Here is a 12,691-nt window from a genome sequence, read left to right on the forward strand (position 1 = left end):
CAAATGTTCTGTGCATTATGAATCATATTTATGTATACTTGTGTTTATACCAACTGAGCCTGTGCAGGAAAGCACAGTTGCTTTGCATGTGGCTGGCACTGAATCACAATTTTCATACTTAATCCTACACCTTGCACTAGGATGGAGAAAACTGTTATAAAGCACAACAACTGTGTAGAGTCTATCTTCTAAGCTTGGAAGAGTCATAATTGAATGTCCTTTTATCCCTGCATCTCAAAATGGATTGATCCAACTTCCCCATGATAACAGCCATTAAGACATGACCTCGGCCGGGGTCAGTACTATTGACTAAAAGTTCATATCAGTTTACACTATACATACTTTTACCATTCTTTTGAGTAGATTTCTTGCTTGGCTTGTTCATTTGTCTCGGACTGTCAGATTTCTCAGTTTGCTTATTCATTTCTATCTGGCCATCACCTTTTCCACAGACAAATGACACACAAGCATCTTCTTTATTTGGCCAATCCATATCTCTGTTAAAAATCTTGATCTAGGTTTGCGAGAAAAAAAACAAAACCCAAAGTTGAATGTGAAGCTTTGGAAGCGTCTCTGTTCAGCTTGCTAGTGCAATGCAGTAGAATATCTATACAATATGTTGGTTTAATGTTTTAAAACTGGCTGTCTAAAATGAAACCACGTATACACATAAAGTCTCACAGAGTATAAACCCACAATCATGTTGAGAAATAAGCTGTATCTATGGCTATTTTTCTAGAACTTTTGTTTTGTGCTTTCCCCACACTTTCTGCCTGAGTCCCTAAACTGTAATTTAATGCCAAGTATTTAGCATATCAACACAACCTATATGATTATAATCTTCATTGTTATTGTTGAAAATTGTATTCAAGTCCGGACTAGAATTCATTAGTCAACAATAAATAATGATCACTACACACATACAAGCAGTGTTGACAAAAAGAATACTCAAAATTTCAGCATGACAAACAGATTAGGGTCAGACACACTACTTGATATAGAGAAACAGAATACTGAAAAACTTGCCACAAGTTACAGTTTATGTCTCTTTAATGGACAAAATCTGCTTTGTAAGGCTTCATATCAAGATTTGATTCCACAAAACTCAGAAACTCTTCATTATCTGTGATATTCCAAAAATTTATGCTGATCTAAGTTTACACACAGATCACAAGATCACATGACTCTGAAATCTTGATGTGCTAGTTTCCCCCTCATCAAATGTAATCAAAGGGAGATACCTAAATGAAGTTCTCAGTGACTACGGTGTACTTTAACAATTTACATGTATAATGTGTTTACAATCAGGGGAGAAATGTACACAAATATAGATAAATATGTATAAAGCATTTTGATTGGTGTGAGCTGTTTTGCTTCCTCTGCAAATGTCAGATTATAAGGCGAGTCATGGGGTTGGTATGTGTCCCATCATGCCTTGCCAATCAATGCTGTTGTACAAAACAGCATCTTAGGTCAATAACATTATACCGCAGAGCATTTTGTGCATACTGGAGATTGCTTGTCTGTTACTGCTATTTTGGCATGGTCAGTGAAGAATATTGTCAAAAGTGCTGAAGACTGCCACATTTTTGAGTACGTCCAAGATAGCGGAAACTCAATTTTACCCTATACACTTGAACAAATGAAGTAAAACACACACTCATCCCTTGCTTGGTACAGTAACATGAACGTAATATTCTTTTGCACTGAGGGTTGGAAAATAGCATGGAAAGATACAGCTACAGAGGCACAGAAAGTTATTTTCAATGAATGTGTCTCTCAAAGACATTTCATCACAAGAAGTGATACTTACGCCAGTTGTCGCTATGAGCGTCAAGTTATCAACACTGGAATAGTTCTGTACGAGTCCACGAAATCTGTTGTTAAAATTAGAAAGAGAGAAAGAAAGAAGTACGTACATATTAAAAGTTGAGTATCAGGGAATTTGTATTTGCGAAAAAATTATAGCTACAATATGAGTTTTCTATTGTTTTGCATAATTTGAGATTGGTTTTAAATGAAAAGTATGATTGCCCAATGTCTGCTACCCTTCACTAAAATACACATTTGAACTTTGTTTGGGGTAGTATGTGCCTCGAAAGTGAAGGACTTAAACTTTTGCTAAAACTTTTCTCAAGGAATATTTCAACAATTGTGTTTCAAAATCAACAATAAAAATTGGGGCTCATCATGCTAATTTTAGTACCAGAGAAACATTACTCGATATTTGAAATTCAAAATGGCTGTCCCGGAGAAAAAGAAAAATTTTCGAAAAACTAAGACAGTGAAAAGTTTTCGTAAACCAAGAGCTGTAAAATGAACCCTCATAAGAGGTAGTTCAGAAAAGAATTGTAAAAGTTAGAGTCTGAATATCTGTCCCTGAGGTGATTGCTACCTTAAAAGACATCTGTAGAGACTATGAAAATGACAATTTGCTAGTTTTTATGTTGACATTTAAGTAGTGTCTTTTAGTTTTGCCAATTTAAAGTTTTTTGCAAAAACACAAAAATCACACAAATGTCTGACACTGACATTTGCTGCAATAGGTACTGATGCACAAACAAACAAAGCTGTCTGAATTTCTGTTAGCAAAAACAAATGTCACTCACACACGCAAATGTACCGGTATTGTAACAAACCTGTGATTGAACTCCAAAATACAGCCATGAAGCATTGTGGTCTCTGTCAACTTACCCACTTTCCCATTCTTTCAGTTGTCGCTTTTCATCGCTGGTTGTCGGTGGTTTCATAAGAAATGTGACCACCAAAGCTGTAGCATTGTTGTAGTTTTCATCTGTGGGCAGAAATCAATATTCAAGCACATGGAACTATATCCTGATGCTTGCATGTCTAAAGTTTGGATTACATGTGATACTTGGTACATGGGTTCTAAAATAGAATTTTCAGCCCTCACATAAGCCACTACTGCTCATGTATATCATATATCATTATGGCAGCTGATAATTAAACTATAAATACCATAGTTTTATTCTAAAGCTCTATTTATACAGATCTAGCAGAGACGACCATTGAGCCATAAATTTGTCAGAAATATTGTGTTGACTTTATACATTTTCACATCTGTATATCCAAGTATGGGAAGACATTCAAAAGTACGCCACAGACAGAGAAGAAACATATTTGCTCTGACTAGAGTTCTGAATCCGCTAAAACCTCACTGAAGTGGGATAAAAGATGGATATAAATTACATTATTCTCTAATCATATGCCTTTTTGGATGAATATTTACATCCTGTTAGTCAACACAGAAAACACTGCTACCTTACCATCATAGCCACGCATCACCTTCCAAGGGAAGACTGCATGTCCAAACTCACCAACGCAGCTCATATTTAGTTTAGTTTCGTGTGTTTGATTGGGGTTCCTATTGATAGAAGGATAACACAAGTAAAAAAACTCCAACTGTCTGTGTCTATCACAATGTTGCAACAAATTTTATTGCCGCTATTGTTGTGAACCTAAATGTACAAGCTCATCATCAAGTTGATAATATCATGCAATGAACATCTGGATACCTTGAGTAATCAAATAATTTTCCTCAAAGATAAAAAAGACAGGTTGAATATAAACTTAATAAACACAAATGTCAAACCATAATAAAAGTATGTGAACAATTATGTGATTTCTATTCACACCATACCTACAGTGTATAAAAGTTCCTTCGGTTGTGCATTTCAGAAAAACGATATTCAGCTTGGCCTCTTAATTAACCACTATGCGAAAATTTTGTAAGATATTGTGCAAAAAAACCCTTGTACAGTTTCATCAGCAAATAAAGATAGTGACACTATGTATATTTATAATTTAGTGATCTGATGTGAAAGTTTTGCAGATCTCAGGCAGTCGAACTCAGAAAATGGCGGGTAGAATGGTCGTTATGGCAACAGCAAGACCAAAATGCACGTACCTTACACAGGACAGGAAATGATCATGGTAGTCAGCGGTGACCCAGAAACCACTACGATCGTACTCTACTCGATCCAAGTGTTCTGCGTTGTTCTGATAATAGCTCAGAACACTGTGGATTGTACAGGTGTTATGAGCTCTCTTAACACAAATCGGCGAAAACCATCTCACCAAACTTTGACTTCTCGATAAGTTTCCGGAGCCGCAACACCTGCGTAGAGTTGCATAAGGCACCGATGGAGTTACAGAAACGTAAGTAGTAGAGGAGTTGTGTAAGCCTTATTGTAACTTCAATCAAATGACTTTGTATTAGAGCATTGAATTCTTAGACTATCTTGTATGCCCTACTGCCATTAACCTTGCCGATATGCAGAGTTTAACTAGTCATGATCTGTACCAGTAATATCAAATATTGTTTAGAAATTACTTTTAGTCCGGACTAACCACTGAAGAATTCGTTTGTCAACAACTTTTCATAATGAAAAGGCCAAAAACTTTACATTTAAATAGTCTTAAGTCTTAGAGAGTAATAGGAAGGAAAGAGCACTCGTTTGCTGGCAAATGTAATGAAAATATTGTCAACGGTTACCGTTATTGTCCCGTTTTGGAGCAGTATGCTTTCACTGATTTACTGTAGATTTGATTTAGTTGCTTCAATTTAATTTTTTTTAAGTGTAGCATCTTGCAAAATTTTGAGTGTTATTTGTAAAATAATAACAACTATTTGATACTATCAAGCTGTTTGAACATACCTGGTGGAAAATCTGTCGTGAAAGCACTGGACCGAAAGGTATGGCGTCTTGTAGTCCAGGATATGGCATGTACTGACTCCATGTCGCATTCAGAGCGAGGATGAGGAGTTGTTCCTCGATGAATTGTGGGACTGGACATGCTGCCTGGCAGTCACTGCAGCTACACTTTAATGAACTCTGGCTATGATCATCACACCTGTAATTGAAAACTTCCAAGGGTTTGATACCACTGCCTGGACTGTGATCAGTTTTGGTGAAGTTAGCAACCATACCAGGATAATAACCATTATCGGTGCTCCACAAATAATTAAGTAGTCTTGTTGGTGTACACTTCTCGAGGTAGACACCGCACAGGACTTCAATCGCCTTTGAACCTGAGCTTGGAGTCTCGACATCTTTGCAAGATGTAAAGAAATCGTCCGCGGATGTGCTGTTCAAGAAAATGTCTATTTGCTTCACGTACTTGTCTGCCACATATCTGATGGGTAATGCGTCTGCCTTCGCAAAGCTAGCAAATTCGGTTTGCTTTGGCTGTGGTCCGGTGAAGACAACATCGGAGAACGTGCTTTGGTTTTGACTGCACATGATGTTGCAGGACAGTCTGCGGAAGTTGGACCAGCATGCCGGACATCTGGTCAGCAGTTCCTCGGGGATCGTAAGCCAGGTTTTCAAATATTTCATCTGCTCATAGTCACGGCAAGTCTGTGGATCTGGGAGGCCATCAAGAAGCTCCGGACAGACTTCCTTCAACAGATCGAGGAACTTGGTATCCGGACACACTCTTTGCTGGGCCATTATACGGACAATACAGTGGTGTACCAGTCACAGTATGATCACACACTCCGTACCAAGCACAATAACCATCTTTATGAATCTTAGATAACTCACTCTAAAATAGAATTCGAGCAGAAATGACCAATAAGTAGTTGTTAAGGGGAGGGGTGCTGAAGCTCTTTTCAATGGGCAATAGAAGTTAATATTTGGGAAAATACGTAGTCGACATTTTGAACATTTCAACACTTTTCCTATGAGAGGCGTGATCACTATAATTCCCTTGAATTCTTTTTTCTGTTCAGTCGGCTTTGAGAACTCTATTAGAGGGGCTACTGAAATTAAACCGTGCTTTAGGAAGTTTGTCATTGAATCTGCTTTGAGAACTCTTTTAGAGAGGCTACTGAAACTAACCGTGTTTTCAGGAAGTTTGTCATGCATGGAAGATTATCTCAGATGACCACATAATAGTGACTGCCTGTGAGTACTCATAAATGGACAAAGTGTGGTCCCTTCATCAAACTGAATATGCAAATATGAACTTTTATGAACAAATGTTTTTATCTCGAAGACACGAGGCAAATATTAAACTATCACAGACGTAATGGCATGCTATTTTGATAGATGGTTTGTCGTAACAAATATGTCTCAGAAATTTTACATGTTTAACTAAGTGACAGTGCATGCATAAACCTTATCAGTAAGTTGATTCAGTCGGATTAATGTAAGACTATTTTCTATTAACACGGAATAAAGTCAACGGAAACAACTGGAAAGTGATTCAGATTACCATTCAAGGAAGATATTGTCACCTTGCAATTCAGAGGAAAGAGTTTCTCTCGTTCATCGAATTTTAAGGACACACAGTTCGATTCCCATTACTTCGGCAAACACACAGCTGTATATAGCTCTGCTATAGGTTAGGCCAAAATAAGACACTTCTTTGTTTGGAGTTCACTCAAAATTCCGAAAGGTTGACGAATAAGCGATTAAAAGCACGCAAAAAAATACACAGTACCAATTTGCCTTTATGTGACCGTGTTCTCTCAATCAAAATGCAGTCTGGAGAGTACTATTTTACGTTGTTACTACATGGTTCAACTGTCGTAATATCACTTATTTTTGCGACGGAACATCGCCTTGGATGGAAATTCGGCGAGGAAAGTTTGATTTTTTAATCGAAAAAAATCTGAAAACCTACAAGTAAATCTAACATTTTACTTACTTTGGCCTTAAGAATGACAATCGCTTTTTAAAATTATAAACACACGCAAACTGTTCTTGCACAAATTACTAGCACTTTTTGTTCGTAACGTTCTATCGCAATATCAAACCATGATTTCTACTTTCTGATGCAATATTATTTGTTAATGGAAGTCATCCATCCATTTAACCAAATGATCACGTGACTTAAACCGATGTCCTCCAGAAACACCAGCTACGTAGTTACATGCTGCCTAATTGGTCCATTGTTTTAGTTTCTTGTTACTGTTGCTAGGATGAAAGGAAAGAAAGTATCGGGAATCTTTCACTGGTCACCCATGATCTATGGAATCAGTAGCGATTAGCAACACCGAGCTACTACGCTGGATGTGCCAGAGGGGCATTTTTTGTAGAAACCAGAGACAAACAACCGAGATATTGGGTAGCAAAGATCACCACGTCCATTACATCACCTCTTCTGGCTAGGGGTGTCTTGGTCTCAGCGTAGGTTTCATCTTGCTATGGTTTATTTTATTTTAATACTTTTGACTATGATATATATATTGCCAATAAACATTTATGCTGCCAACATTTGTTGTCTTTGTTTTATGTTAGCACTGGTTTTGTAGCGATTTCTTTTTCCCCGTCCGCATCGCTGTGTCATGTATTTGTCCTTTGACTAGACTTGGTTAAAGTCTGTGATTGTGAATGTTTGAGTGGGGTGAACACGATGATTTGTGTTCTGTTTTCATGTGAAACGCGTGAGTGGGGTGAACGCAACGAATGGGGTGAACGCTATACAGGGGAGTTTCTCCCGGAATCACAAACTAACTCACTAAACTGCGCAGACTCAAATGTAACGCGTTCAATTAATCGCAAGGAAACCTGGCCTTGGCTGCCAAATTCCAAATAGGTTTGTATGAAATAGGAGAGACACACGAGAAGCTATTTCAAAATATTTTTTTTAGAAATTCACCGACTTGAACCAAGTCTACCCTTTGACAATCCACCGTCCCTCACGGTGGACAATCGTATGAAAACTTTTATCACTGTGCTGCGTCTATTATCTGATGCGTTTGATTGCCTAATTCGCCAAAGCAAGCAAGGGTAAATTACTAATCTGTAGACGCTGTCACCTGATTATCACCGGATTACAACCATTTTCAGGAATAGAGCGCGAAGCCACTGCAGTGAACTGCAATAAAACTGCTCACACTAATTAGTTTCAGCTGTAGCCAGCTGGCCAAGTCGACAACATTGTATGTCCCATGCAGACAGTTTGTCTGGGGAAGTTGAAATGAAAAGATTTGTACATGGACCAGTGCATGAAAATGTTACATTGTATCTTAATCTTGAGCACAGGGTGCCAATCGTAAACTCTCATTTACAACTCTCATTTACAACTCGAGCCTCAGACAGACCTAGTTTTGCCTTTGTACAAGCAGACTTTTTGGTCTTTATCAAGTAGCCTTGTTCAACACCAAAGTGGCCACGGCTACAGCTGAAACTAATTAGTGTAAGCAGTTTTATTGCAGTTCACTGCAGTGGCTTCGCGCTCTATTACTGAAAATGGTTGTAACTTTGACAAAGTCAACAACGAACGCACCAGCAAGGTATAATTATTATACCTTGCTGATGCGTTCGTTGTGGTGGCGGGGTTGAAATCGTAAAAGTCAAAACCAGCCCGTAAAAGGCAGGAATTCCGTCTGAAAACACCACAGCTATGGACCCACAGCTAATGCGCCCGATGAAGTGTACGCAAACCAAAGAGTGAAATTAACTTTGGTATGGTCTATTCTTGTGAAAGGTGACCGAGTGACATGTAAATATAACAAAGTGATTCAACATTTATGGTCAATAAAAGATAATTTTGGAATAATTAGTGTAAGATTAATAATAAGCAATAATGAGCGCGCAAGTTAGGTATGCACAAAAAGTGCAGACGTAGTGCAGACATATACGTAATTGATCATAAATTGGTTTGGCATTCAACTGTGACCTGCCGTCAGCAAAACACAAGTATGCAAAACAAGTCTCCTTATAAGAACACGCGGTCTCCGGGGAATTGCTTGCAAATAGTAACATATAACATGGAAGTTTTCTTACCAGTCTGCAAAATATGAACAGCAACAATAGTTGACTAGGCTTGATTACAGACATCATTCCCTGTAAATGAAATATTTCAACATAAGATCGGAGCGATGACCTTTGAGAATTTACAAGGTGATTGTGTTGTAGCTTTGGGTCAATAGCTGCAGGTGGTAAACAGGTGTAAACTTTTACGACTTTTACCCTCCACCACAAGCGGTGGCGTAAAAGTCAAAATCAGCCCTCAAAAGGCAGGAATCCCGTCTGAAAACACCACAGCTATGGACCCACAGCTAACTGTTGTTGGGGTATATAAACACCTTATGCGTAATGAAGACGCTAATAGGCTCTTTTTTCCTTTTCTTATAGGGCTGTTAAATATGTTTTTGAATTGTTTCGTATCAACGTTAACGTTGTTGAATCATGTAGACTGTACTGAGTTACAAGGCGTTCAAATTGCACTGAATTGAATATAACGTCGGTCGTTGACTCCAAATTCAATTTGGTAGCTGATCCCTCGCCAATACAGTACATCGTGTGGCTGCAATAATTGTAGCCTTGGTGTGATGGGTTGTGCTGCTTGGGCCTCTGTTGTGCGGCTTGCGCGATGCCCCTACCTTGGTACCAAGGCTACAATTATTGCAGCCACAGTATACATATGGCTTCCGCGTATTTAACTTGTTGCTTAAATGCTTCCCATCCGTAAGGCGCATTTCTATCGACGCCCTTTCGTAGGTTAATTTGAAGCTGAAGGTATGGAAAGCCGTTCGGGACCCCCGGCGACAACATTCAAACCAATGCAAAATTACATAGGAATGCAGCGGCGACAACTGTTACACAGATCTGGCAGTACAACTGGCGACAACAACAAAATTTTGACCGGCACCGACAACTCCAGAGCCGACAACTGTAGAATATCACCCGACACCTACAACTTATCACCCGACACCTACAACTTAAAAGCCGACACCTACAACTACAGCTGGCTCACTTGCCCGGCAGCGGCAGCGCTGTTCATTTGGAAGCGCCTGCGCACTTTGATTGTGATCGATGCCGCTGGCGACAACTCTGGTCAATTCAAGCGGCGCCTACAACAGTGGTTTGTTCATTAATAAACGCAAGCGCACTAAGTTGTACCAATATGAATAAAACGCTTTTCCATCCACCAGTGCGTTTAAACCAGACGCTGACTGTAAACTGACTACCCCATCGATAGCCACCCAGCAAAGCCACATCAACCTTGCCATTACCAGCGAAGAAGGCAGAATTACCAGAGATGCCATCAGCACCACTGATGGTTACGCCACCAACGGCCGCTCCTGATCATCCGTAGCAACTTTCATCGTTGTGGGAATCATCGAAAGGAAAATAAGCAATCAAGGACTGATCAGAACATTCGTTTGGATTCTGCGCATCAAAGATCACTCTGACGTCATCGGGCGATGGTACTTTTTTGAAGATGATAACCTCGTCAACCAATCCATAAAAATGTTCATTAGACTTGCCAACACCTGCCTGACCAATATTAAGAGGTGTATCCTTGATTAACATATCTCCATGACAACAGGTTGGTCACCAGCTTGTTTCTTGTTGTCAAGGTAATATTTTAGAGTTTCACCATGTATGTCATGACGACGTGATGCCAGCTATTCTGTTGAGCCAGAAAATTAACATAATTGCACGTTTGAGGATTGTTAGCAGTATTAACACCACCACCCAACATCTGACCAGACATTTCTCTGCCCATGCGTATTTCCCAACTTCCGGTTGAGTGGTAACCATTGGAAACGATGCCTTGATAGTTGGACCATTCACCTGTTCTCTTAAACCAAAGACTGACGGAAAAGCTTGATCCCCAGTTGAAATTATGTAAACTATCGACATTAATTTTCTGGTTGCCATTGAAACTTGCAGCTTGTCCGGATACTTCGCCAGATATGTATGTTACACCACCGATTGCGTTTCCATGGTGATGGTTGCCGGATATGTCTCTGGCGTTGCCCTCGAAATTGTATTGAGCAATCAAGTGGTCATTCTGCAAGTATTTGATTTGTGGATGAAAAAGAAAAAAGCAAACTTTCCTGCATAAAAATGGCAGTAGAAGGTACCAATACATTATCATCAAACATGGGTCAGGTTATTTTAGTAACAACATGGATGCCCAGCACAAATACACAGATGAAGAAATTATTAACATGCTTAATTTCTTAATCGACAACATATTTGTTAAGTTTGGTGGTATGACCTTTCAACAATCTATCGGCATACCAATGGGTACAAATTGTGCACCACTTCTTGCTGACTTATTTCTCTATTCATATGAAGCAGAGTTCCTACAATCTCTCTACAAAGCAGGGTCTAAAAAACTTGCAAGGCGTTTTAACAACACGCACAGATATATTGATGATCTGATTAGTCTAAACAATCCAGATATATCAAATTACTTACATCATATATACCCTGATGAATTGGAAATCAAAGAAACAACTGAGAGTAGGAACTAAGCTTCATATCTTGATCTGTTCCTGCAAGTGGGTACTAATGCCCAGTAATGGGCTACACACCAAGCTGTATGACAAAAGGGATGATTTTGATTTTGAAATCATAAATTATCCCCACTTATCAAGTAATATTCCATCTGCACCTGCTTATGGTGTGTACGTGTCTCAACTTCTCAGATATTGTAGGGCTTGTGATTCCTACGCGGATTTTCAAATGAGACACAGCTTATTAGTATCAAAACTAGTGAGACAGGGATATACATCCAAAAGACTCGTGAGGACTTTCAAACAGTTCTACGGTCGATTAAATGACATTGTGGCCAAATATGACACCTCGGTCACTCAAATGATTAGCGACAGCATTCCCGGCTTTGACTTATAACAGTGATTCATATACTGTATCACTTCATACAATATTAGACAATTTTGGGACCAATCCTGACGGGTGTAGCATGCTAGCAGGGTACGCTTACCCATTCCGGACACCTGGTACCACCACTAACTATCAGTGGTTCAGGATGGTCCTACTTAAATTTGTAAATCTCAAATGTCCCATGGACCTGGTAATGTATTACCTTGAATGAAAATGATAATTGGACCAGTTTAATATCATATTACAAACACTCCGATGTACACACGTACATACACGGAACGAAAATATCTCAAAACGACCAGATTTTCAAAAATCTTCGTCATTCAGAAGTTACCGATACCATCAAAGATTTTAACCTATGAAAGAACCTCATGACAAATGCGATTGGCTGGATGAAGGTTAAAAGGTCAATTGCATTTCGTGACTAACAACGAAATTTGTAGATACTTAATCTGTCTGCAAATGATCCTAAATCAATGTAGCTGTGCGTGGCAGGGCTGTGTGTTACTGGCGTTATACGGCCTCCCACCACACCTCCGGTGGGAGGACGTACAACGCCGGTAACACAGCCCTGCCACGCCACGCAGAGCTGCAATCAATGCCGTTCCAGCTTCTCTCACCTAGGTACTCTACCTATCTGTCATTATGGGGCCTTTTTAAAACGGCTGTTCTGCAGCTGATTACACTGAATTGTTTTCGCAGAGATTTTATAGCGTAAAAACAAACTGTGTTATTTACACTTTTTGTAAAATTCCTACCATGGACAACGTCGACGCGATAAATTTTCATTTACCACGCAACCAACTGATGAACAAATTGAAGAGCGAATAAAGAACGAGTGTGTAGAAAAAAGATGATTCTTTCCTAAAAGCCTAAACACGAAATTACTAGGGTTTGTGAAGCCTTCAAATGTTTTCATAAGCGAGGTTAGATTGTGTTCATGATTTCAGCAGAAGCGTTAGTTTATTTGCTTCAGACAGTCGCAGTACGCGACTTCGCCTGGTGCGTGACCCGGATGTACGACTCGGCAGAAAATGATACGTTTGCACTTGAGACCCCGGCTTGAAACACAGATA

General features: G+C 39.3%; 1 protein-coding gene across 4 annotated transcripts in view; it reads right to left on the bottom strand.

Annotated features, from left to right (window-relative positions):
* The window catches only part of LOC139130881 (NPC intracellular cholesterol transporter 1-like), a 110,185-nt gene that overhangs the window by 1,589 nt on the left and 95,905 nt on the right, over positions 1–12,691 (bottom strand). For 3 of the 4 annotated variants that reach the window (XM_070696690.1, XM_070696693.1, XM_070696691.1), the window contains exons 2-8: positions 8,760–8,819; positions 4,680–5,568; positions 3,929–4,138; positions 3,288–3,385; positions 2,695–2,794; positions 1,814–1,877; positions 343–514 (exon numbers count right to left, since the gene is read on the bottom strand). In XM_070696690.1, coding sequence (XP_070552791.1) covers positions 343–514; positions 1,814–1,877; positions 2,695–2,794; positions 3,288–3,385; positions 3,929–4,138; positions 4,680–4,768 — 733 coding nt within the window. In that variant the 5' untranslated portion in view covers positions 4,769–5,568; positions 8,760–8,819. Of the gene's footprint in view, positions 1–342; positions 515–1,813; positions 1,878–2,694; positions 2,795–3,287; positions 3,386–3,928; positions 4,139–4,679; positions 5,569–8,759; positions 8,820–9,550; positions 9,668–12,691 lie in introns of those variants that run through there. The other variant, XM_070696692.1, reaches the window with a different exon arrangement.

The sequence above is a fragment of the Ptychodera flava genome, chromosome 4, assembly GCF_041260155.1.
Source record: "Ptychodera flava strain L36383 chromosome 4, AS_Pfla_20210202, whole genome shotgun sequence".
Classification (NCBI taxonomy): Eukaryota; Metazoa; Hemichordata; class Enteropneusta; family Ptychoderidae; genus Ptychodera; species Ptychodera flava.